This window comes from Pantherophis guttatus, chromosome 2 (genome assembly GCF_059756535.1).
Source record: "Pantherophis guttatus breed Tessera chromosome 2, ASM5975653v1, whole genome shotgun sequence".
NCBI classification, from domain to species: domain Eukaryota; kingdom Metazoa; phylum Chordata; class Lepidosauria; order Squamata; family Colubridae; genus Pantherophis; species Pantherophis guttatus.
This window is the reverse complement of record NC_142064.1, coordinates 111,766,427-111,776,570: the sequence shown is the minus strand read 5'-3', so window position 1 is coordinate 111,776,570 and position 10,144 is coordinate 111,766,427. Positions and strand designations below refer to the sequence as shown.

At 41.9% G+C, this 10,144-nt stretch overlaps 1 protein-coding gene across 1 annotated transcript in view; it reads left to right on the top strand.

The window, feature by feature from the left end:
* The first annotated feature begins 3,137 nt into the window (after positions 1-3,137).
* Positions 3,138-10,144, top strand: part of LOC117677548 (ultra-long-chain fatty acid omega-hydroxylase) — a 103,195-nt gene continuing 96,188 nt past the window's right edge. Inside the window, exons 1-2 of the mRNA XM_034437828.3 lie at positions 3,138-4,127; positions 9,674-9,896. Of these exons, the coding sequence (XP_034293719.1) occupies positions 9,675-9,896 (222 nt within the window). The 5' untranslated portion in view covers positions 3,138-4,127; position 9,674. The remainder of the gene's footprint in view (positions 4,128-9,673; positions 9,897-10,144) is intronic.

Sequence of the window (10,144 nt, the reverse complement as noted above, 5' to 3'; positions counted from 1 at the left end):
TTTGCGCCGACTATAAGTGTTCGATTAACAAGGCGTTGCAGCAGAGCGCCTATCCGGTTCCAATAGTCCACCATCTACTACACTCCCTGGGCCCTGGCAAGCTATTCGCAAAACTAGACCTTGCGCAGGCGTACCAGCAACTGCCAGTAGATGACACTACGGCAGAATCACAGACTATAGTAACTCACAGAGGTGCCTTTAAATGCACCAGGCTTCAGTTTGGGGTCAGCATCGCCCCAGGACTTTTTCAGAGTACTATGGAGCGCCTTCTACAAGGCCTCCCAGGTGTCGTCCCGTATTTCGATGATGTTTTGATTAGTGGCCAAGACAAAGTTCAATTGGGCCAAAGGGTTAGACAAGTCCTAACCAGATTCAGAGAAGCGGGACTTAAACTCAAACGAAATAAATGCAGGATAGCAGTGCCATCAGTGGAGTTCTTAGGCTACAGAATCGATGGCACAGGCATTCACCCCACAGAAAGCAAAGTGAGGGCCATCCAAGGAGCACCCACTCCCAAGTCAAAATCCGAGCTGCAGGCCTTCCTGGGCCTTCTCAATTTCTATACGATGTTTTTGAAACACAAAGCCTCCGTTGCGGAGCCTCTGCACAGGCTCCTGGGAAAAAACGTTCCGTGGGTTTGGGGCAAGCGAGAAGCGATCGCTTTCAACGCGGTAAAGAGACTTTTGTCCCAGGACAGTTTCCTCATTCAGTACAATGCTGAACTATCTCTGGTGTTGGTCTTTGACGCTTCCCCCTTTGGCGTTGGCGCGGTTTTAGGCCATAGACTGCCGAATGGGTTAGAGGCGCCCATCGCCTATTACTCTCGCACTCTGTCTAGTGCTGAAAGGAACTATAGCCAGCTAGATAGGGAGGCACTAGCGGCTGTAGTGGGGGTCAAAAAATTTCACGAATATTTGTTTGGCCGCACCTTTGAACTCATTACAGACCACCAGCCACTTTTGGGACTTTTGGCTGGCGATAAACCGACCCCGGCGGCTCTCTCCCCCCAGATGACCAGATGGTCCATTTTCTTAGCCGCATATTCGTACAGACTACTCCACCGGCCAGGCAAAACCTTAGGACATGCTGACGCCCTCAGCGGATGTCCCTTGTCCAAACTATTGGACAACCTGACTCCGGAAGCCCCGGTTTTACTGCTTGATATTGTCTCCCTGGGCCCCATTTCTTTGAACGAGGTGGCGAGGGTTTCTGCCAGAGACTCTGTTTTGCGCACAGTAATGGGCTGTGTAACGAGGGGTTGGCCTACCAAGGTGGACGGTGGTGATTTCCAATTGTATTTTAACAAAAAAAATGAACTGTCAATGTTGGGGAGTTGCTTGTTGTGGGGTGACAGGGTGGTCATTCCTTCGCGATTAAGGCACAGGGTTTTAGAAATGCTGCATGAGGGACACCCTGGGGTTGTTCGCATGAAAGGCCTAGCTCGTAGCTATGTCTGGTGGCCTCATCTCGATCAAGATGTCACCGAGTGGGTGGGGAAGTGTAGGCCTTGCCAGGAGTCCCGCCCAGATCCTCCCATAGCGCCCGTTCGGGAATGGGAAAAACCAAAGAGACCATGGGGGAGGATTCACATAGATTTCGCTGGCCCGTTCCATGGCCAGAACTTTCTAATTATTGTAGATGCATATTCTAAGTGGCTTGAAATTGCCTTAATGCCATCGACCTCTTCTGAGGCCGTAATCAAAGTACTCAGAAAACTATTCGCTACACACGGATTGCCGGACACCCTGGTATCCGACAATGGGCCCCAATTCACGGCGACTCAATTCGAAGGCTACTTAGCCGAATTAGGCATAAGACATGCACTATCCGCTCCTTTTCATCCGGCTTCTAATGGCCTTGTTGAACGATTTGTAAGAACAGCCAAAGAAGCCTTTTCCCGACTCGATGCAGGGGACTGGCAAGCTAGAATAGATGAGTTCTTAGTGGTACAGCATGCCACCCCGTGCCCCACTTTGGGCCGCAGCCCGGCCAAACTTTTAATGGGCCGAAAGCTACGATGCGTTCTAGACAGACTGCATCCCAATTACTCCTCCGATAACTTCACCGGGGAAAGGGGAGGACTAAGACACTTCGAAGTAGGATCACTAGTGTTTGCTAGAAGCTACACCAATGGGCCCTTATGGGTAGAAGGAACAATCGTAGGAATTACCGGTCCAAAGTCATACACAGTTGATATCGGGCATGGTAAAATCTGGAGGAGACATATAGATCAATTGCGTAAACGTTTACCAAACGAAAACTCGTGTCCTAACTATCCAAGTCTTCCCAACACAGCTACCTCAAGCCCGAGTAAGCCGGAATACTTATCTGGCAACCCTGAGTTCCAGCGCCGCCCCAGCGAGCCGACACTCCCAGCTGGAGATAGCCACACCTCCGGAGAAATCCAGGAGGTTCCATTGGCGGAGCCGGAAGAGACGGGGGGGCCCTCCGACCGGCTCGACGCCTCACCAACAACTGAACTGCGCAGGTCAACCAGGATTAAGACACGCCCTGGTCACCTGCGTGATTTTGTATGTAAATATGTAAATAGATAGAATAAGTGCCTTCTGGGAAGGGAGGGGTGTTGTATATGTATCTATTTTGTGCGGGAAATTCAAATGCATAGTGAATCCTGATTGGTTCTTGGTCGCCTCTGGAAAGTATATAAAGAGAACTGTTGCCTGTGAGTTTTCGCTGAAGTCTCACCCTGAATTAAAGAGCTGTTGTTACTAGCCTGCTTGTGCCTCTCGTTATTCCCACGCCACAACACTGTTTATTTCTTAATGCCTCACTTTCAGTGCAGGAACTTTCTTTAAAAAGAGAAAATAATACAAGTGTAGTGTGGACTTAGCCACACAATGTGGGTTCGGGCATAACACTAATCTCAAATTAACAAAGCAGAGCTTCTCTATTCACATAACGTGTTATTATGAAACAAGTTATAGGGTTTGAGATGATAGGCTGATTCACATAGCATGTTAAAACAGCAGCTTATTCCCACACACACTTTTTTCAGCCTATACTAGTATACGCTAATCATACGTAAACCAAGCCAAACTTTTTTCAATGAAACACTCTAGCTTTACATACAATAGAGGCACTGTAGGCTGCTTTCTCTGTTGCTTGTCTTTTCAATCACACTGTAAAGAAGACCCATGTGATTAGAGAAGAGGAAGAAACAAGTTCTGAAATTACTTTTTCTATGTCAACTGGTGCTGCTGAAACTTTATACTGCAGGGAGCTGGCAGGGAAATAAAAACTTAGTTATAGCTTGTTTATTATATTTATTGGTATGCTGCTTATTCAAGTGACTTAAATACTTATTAGTAGAAATGAGTGTCTCCTGCATCATTACAAACAGAAGGCAGATAAGTATTACTCTCAGTGCTATTGTGCATGACTACAGATCATGGCCATAAACCAATGGAGAAGATCAGAAGACAGTAAAAAAGCAGTTGGTGGAGCAACTTAAAACAGATGTAAGCAACAAGGATATATTGATATTGCAGCATTATTGGACTGTAAAGGAGTCATTTTATTACCAATCAAAAGATATTGTGCAGTCTGCCTTTTAACATTTTTTTCTGGTATGAAAACATGGAGAAAGCACTGGGCATTTCCAGTGGAGAATTTTAATATGCAATGCTCTGTGATATTGGGGGAATTTTCACCAGTGGGGTAGGAAAAGTCTACCATTTGAAACCTGCAGTGTGGATTTCCACTACTGCCCTTTGGGACTTTTCTTCATCACCGACTGTATGAATGGAAAGTTGGAAGGAGCTACAGGGACTTTTGTGATTAGTACTACCGGGAAGTCGCTGAAAACAGCCAAGTTTAGATCGGTTTTCTCCACTCCTCTTGTTCAATTCCCTGACTGAAACGCGCAGAGCGATTGTCCAATAAAAGCCTTCTCTGGAAGCAGCCGGAGTGAGGCGCCTGATAATGACTTTGACGAGGAAGTAGGAAGAGTACAGTAATAGCTAGCCACAAGGGGGCAAAATTTTTCCAACCAGTTTTCCTCGCGTAGTGAAGCGGAGGCTGAGATGATCCTCGGTTAGCATGCTCATTACATCTGGAGGACGTAAGGAAGACGACAGCCAGGAATAAATAAAGTGTTATACGGCAAGGTAAGGAAGCGCTGGAACCACGCTACCTTCTTGAGGGGAGGGCTTCACCACCTGTCGCCGAAGTTTCGTGCGCCTTGTTCGCACAATGCATCCTCGCTGGGCTTGGCGCTAACGACTGCTAAATTACTGCTGGGCAATCCAAGGGTCAATTTACAGCCATATTAGCTGTTGCTGTTATCTCTAGGGATAGACTTTGGCTTCACATAAACAGAGTTTAATGGCCACTGTAACCTTAGCAGCAAGAGTCCCAATCCTGATGGATGGGTATTGGTTGATGATATGCTATCAGGTCATTGTTCACTCCTAGCAACAGCAGAGTTTTTCGTTCCTTCCACCTTTCCCAGCATTAGAGTCTTCCGTAGAGTCTTCTGTAGAGAGCTAGGTCTTTGCATAATGTGTCCATAGTGGAATCATAAGCCTGATCATATCTGCCTGGAATGAGAGCTTTGGGTTGATTTGTTTGATGATGTTTGATGATATATTTGTTGTTTTCTTGACTGTACATGGTATTGTCAAGAGGCTTCTCCAAGGTTCAAGGATTCAAAAGCATCAATATTTTTCCCATCTTCAAAGCCCAAGTCTCACTTTCATAGTGTGTCACAGAGAATCCACAGAGAATCCATGTATACCTGATCTTTGCAGGTATAGACACGTCATGGCATCTCAATATCTTTTCCAAGTTCTTTATGGCTACTCCATCAAATGTAGGTCTGTGGCATATTTCTTTATTAACAATTCCTTTCTTATTAATAATTAATCCTAACAGGGGGAAAAAAACTACCACTTTTATGTCTTCATTATCAGTTCTAAAGTTGGTTGTTCTACCTGTTGTCATTAGTTTGGTATTCCTTATATTTAGTTTTAGTCCCATTTTTTTCACTGTGCTTCTTGACTTTTTCTATTAGAGGTCACATCCATTGCCTTCCATTTGAATATTAATTAGATCTGACTTTGCTGTAGCAGTTTTCAAATAATCCATCAAGAAAACTGAAGTGGGAAAATATTCACAAAATGTAAAAAAAAAGATCCATGTGGATTTTAAAACAAGCTATGATGACATCCAAAGAAAGGTGGATGATGAAAATCTTAGCTAATAATAATGTATATAACTGAATGAAATTTTCTAATGTCCTGCAATGTCAGACAAGAATGTCAACAAATGCAGAAAAAAAATAAGAAAAGAAGCAGAATTTTTTTTAGGAACATTGGAGAAATCACAGCAAACATTTACAGCAAGTGGAAGAGGTCCATAATGTGATATCACAAGGCTTAGTCCTTTCCTCTATCCTGCACAGTACTCACATGGACCCATTGGGAAGGGTCCTCTGCTGATTTACTGTTGGTAATCAGTTATGCATTTCTGTCTTGTGCCAAACAGAAGATGCAAGGAAAGTTCTAAGCCAGTGTCTGCAAGTTTGCAGGGTGTGGATAGGAAAAACAGGCTCAGATTCAACACAAGCAAGGCAGAATGGGCATTCCTTTAGAGGTCTGCTAATGCTAGTTTAGTGGCAATCTTGGCTGTTGCTGGAGTGGTGCTTTGCCATGGAAAGTAAGCTTATAGCTTGGAGGAACTGATGGAAGCCAATTGAAGTTATGATTTGGAGAGAGACTGCCAGCTCTTTAGTTTTACTAAAGAATGAGTTGTCATCTCACAAAAGGATTACTGTACTTTACATGAGACTTCCTTGGTCAACAGTATGGAGAGGTGTTGAGAGATCTAGCAGTGCAAGGATAGCTATACTCCTCAAGGCCTGTCCCAGATCATCCCTGAAGACAACAAATGCAGACTTGGATTCAATCTGTGGATTGATAGCTATGGATCCAGAAAATCCACTTCTGTGCCTCAGTACTTTATTTATATCCTTCCCTAATAAGGGGAAGTTGGAGATAAGATAATGGTGTGGCCATGGGGGTGTATCCAGGGGTGGGCTTGAATATAATTAAATAAAGTGGAATATAATTAAATAAAGGATGACAAGAAATGTTGCCATTATTTCCAAACTTTCCCACATCCCCACTACATTATTCTTATGGAACATATGAGAACTTGAGGTTTCAGGAGAGGTTAGCCAGAAGATCAAGATTTGGGGAAAAAGCTGATAAATTCTTTTCATTTGGAAATACCACTTGTTATTGTTTTAGCTTACTTTTCTCCTATATGTCTTCTTTGACCTATCATTATTGTTCAGCAAGGAACAAATATCTTCCACACCTACCTATAGTCACAAAAGCAGAAGAAATAAAGGCACAAGAGATGCTGGCAAGCAAATCAATCCTTTTTGCAATATATGCAAAAAGCAATGAGAGCAGATTGGAAGCAATTGACACAAATACTTAATTTAGACATTCAGTCAGTTCCTCTCTCTAAGCCCTAAAAAACAGGAAAGGGCAAAAAGGTTGCCTAGAAAACTGCAGGGGCTTGGCCAGGTGGTCTCCAAGTCTGACTCAAGGACACCCGCTCCCCCAAAACAAACATGTATATTAGAAGTAACTTGGATTTTTCAGCCCCAACTCTTACTTCCCCCCAAAATAGGGGAGAATGTAAATTCTTTACATTACATAAATAACCCATGGAGGGGATGAGCTTTAAGGACAAATATCTTGTCTGGTTGTACATTGGTGTTCACCTCTCACACCAATTAATTTCTGGTAAAAGTTGGGTAACACTTTTTCAGCAGGAAGAACATTTTAAAACATATAATAGAACATGGAACATGTTGCCTGTGAACATGATGGCTGTGTTTACTCACACATGAGATGTGATTTTTAAAAAGAGCATATAATGGCCTAGTATAATGTGTGAACTAGGCCTGTGAAGTTGAATGGAGATGTGGGAAGCTTCCCTCCCCTTAGAGAATCAAATATTTTGGAGAATATTAAAAGAGGCAGAATATTCTATTTCCCCAAAGGAGAAATGGAGAAAAAAATCTTAACAAATTCAGAAAGCAGCCCCAGTCTTCCTGCCATAGCCTCAAGCAGAAGCCTCAAGTCTTTAGAAATGGATATTTTGTACCTATTAAGAAAGCCAGGCCATTCTATTCATAAACAAAAAGCCTTCAGCCACAGCTCCCACAGAAGGCTAGAGCTGATGCAATCAAGAATTTACATTTCCCCACCTAAATTCTAAGGACATAATAGGTTTAACCCACCACCATTGAAATAGTAAAATAGACAAGGCTCACTACATTGCACAACCCCCTGGAGCATCTCAATCACAAAACCCCAGAACCCTATAAAAATCCATCCACTCATACAGCCAATTAGTCAGCCACCCCAGAAACATGCTGCGGTCACTCAAATTTCTGGAAAACCAAATAAACAGGGACTTTCTTTCCTTGTAGCCAGCCTCCATTTTATTTCCACCATTTTTCTTCTGGCTTGGAACCTGACTGGATTTTTCTTCCAACAAGGGAATGGTGATTGAGCAAATTACTTAATTCTATCCAGCTTGGACATTTTTTCTCATACAAAATTACTTCCAGTTGCTTTTCTCCCATCAGGATTGCAAGTTACGAGTGGCTAACCTTAAATTGGTTCTCCTCCTGTCCTAAACAGCCTGTTTTTAAATCTTTTCTTGAGCTTCTCACTTTCTTTGTCTGCCATTGCTAATTTACCTCAGAGAATATTGTTCATGGCTACAGAATCAGTTCAACATGTTTCTTGCATCCTGTAATTTGTTAGTGTCATCATGTTGTTCTGGAATCTATTTGGTTATCATGACAGAGTTTAATTCACAGTTCTAGTGGAAACAGCATAAACTTTTTTCTCAACTCTCTTTTCAGAAACTCTTTGTTTAGAAATGTTTATGGAGTTCTTGGATTGTGAGAATATCTTTACAAAAAATGCAATTACCAAGTAATGAGGAAGAATTTGGTTTTCCAAAACTGGAGGTGTATCATCAAGTCTACCTATTGTCACATATGACCTACTGGAAATCAACAATCGTTGCTAATTTTCTGATTTGGGCAACTTTGGAATACACATATATATCACCTTTGGTTGGATGGACAGTATTAAGTTCTAAATATAATAGAGCTCTACTATCTCTGGACATAATTATATCAATTAAATAATTATGGAATGGAATGTCTAATAAAACGGATTCAATCCCTTTTTCCATGCTAAATTGACTTTTTGAGGAAAACCAACATTAAAAATTGGAAGAGAATCAGTGGTGAAATCCAAATTTTTTTACTACCGGTTCTGTGGGCGTGGCTTGGTGGGCATGGTATGGCTTGGTGGGTGTGGCAGGGGAAGGATACTGCAAAATCTCCATTCCCACCCTACATTGGGGCCAGCCAGAGGTGGTATTTGCTGGTTCTCTGAACTACTCAAAATTTCCGCTACCAGTTCTCTGAACTGCTCAAAATTTCTGCTACCTGTTCTCCAGAACCTGTCAGAATCTGCTGGATTTCACCCCTGAAGAGAATAATAATATGGAAAAAATTGGATGAAAGTGGGGATATTGACTTTGGAAAAATTGATAGATGATAATGAATTTTTAATATACACTGTGTTGAGAAACAAGTATCTGTCAGATGTAACTCAGTGGCAATATTTACAGGTACAACATTTGTTAACATTATTTGGACCAGCAATGTTTTTGCCTTCTGAGACACATGGGATAATAAAACAACTAGTTCAATCATTTCAAGTTTCAAGTTTATTAGATTTCTATACCGCCCTTCTCCCGAAGGACTCAGGGCGGTGTACAGCCATATTAAAACACATAGATTTATAAAATTTAAAACCAAATTAAAATCAATATATAAAATTGGCCCGCAGATTTAAAACACACATACACCCATAATAATAATTTAATATTTTTTTAAAAAGTACTATTAGTTTTTATAGCTATGTTACCAATAAATCAATTTGATATGCAAAAGTTAAGAGATATGCAAAATAAAGAATTCCACTTTATTGTCCAGACAATGGAGCAGTGTTTTAATTACTCTCATTGACTAAATGATATCTGATTCACTGTCCAGATAACCCATAATTGACTGACTTACTGAAGGAAATGTACAGTGTGTAAATGTACAGAATGCTAGGGGTGGAAGGGATCTTGGAGTTCTAGTCCAACTCCCTGCCCAAGACAGGAGTCCTTATACCATCTTGGACAAATGTTGTCTAATCTTTTCTTGAAAACACCAGTGATGGAACTCCCACAACTAAGGGATGTAAGCTGTTCCATTGCTTAATTATTCTCATTGTAAGAAAAATCCTCCTTAGTTCCAGGCTGAATCTTCCTGTGAAGAACTTCCACCCATTCCTTCTTGTCCTGCCCTTGGGTGTTATGGAGAATAAATTGACCCCCTCTTCCCTGTGACATCTCTTCAATTATTGGAAAACTGTTATTGTATCTCCATTGAGCCTTCTCTTCATTAGACTAAATTTGGAGTGCTTTAACTTGGGTTCCTACAGGAGGTGGGATTTGAAGGTGGCCACTCTAACTCATGATCAAAGGTCTTTTTCTTTTGCCAAATGTACAAGTTACTCCAATAATTTTGTTCTATGCTTCATCTACTTTCTTTTTATCCCAGAATGTTGCCCCTCACAGACTTGTTGCTAGAGAAACTGACTGTGGAGAAAACCCTGTTCCGAACCATGGTTATCTCCAGCCTGCTGCTGTGCTTGCTGGTCCTCCTCATCCAACAGTGTTTAAAAATCTTTGACATCTGCTACTGCTATTATGTCAACTGCCAGAGACTCCGCAGCTTTCCACAGCCGCCTCGCTGCAATTGGTTCCTAGGCCACGTGGGAACGGTAAGTGCAGCTAGTATAAGGAATGGAAAGATGCCAACATCTAAACATTTGCACAAGGAGATCTGAAATGCTTCTCACAGATGCTTCTCCTACATCATACCACAACCTTGAGGCCTATGACACACAGAGTCACAAGGATACTACATCTTTCAATTCCAGCAGAAGGGAAATAGTCAGAACAAGAATTGATGGAAAGCTAATTGCTAGTTAGAAAGAAATTATGGATTTCTAAAAGAGCATTCAATAAC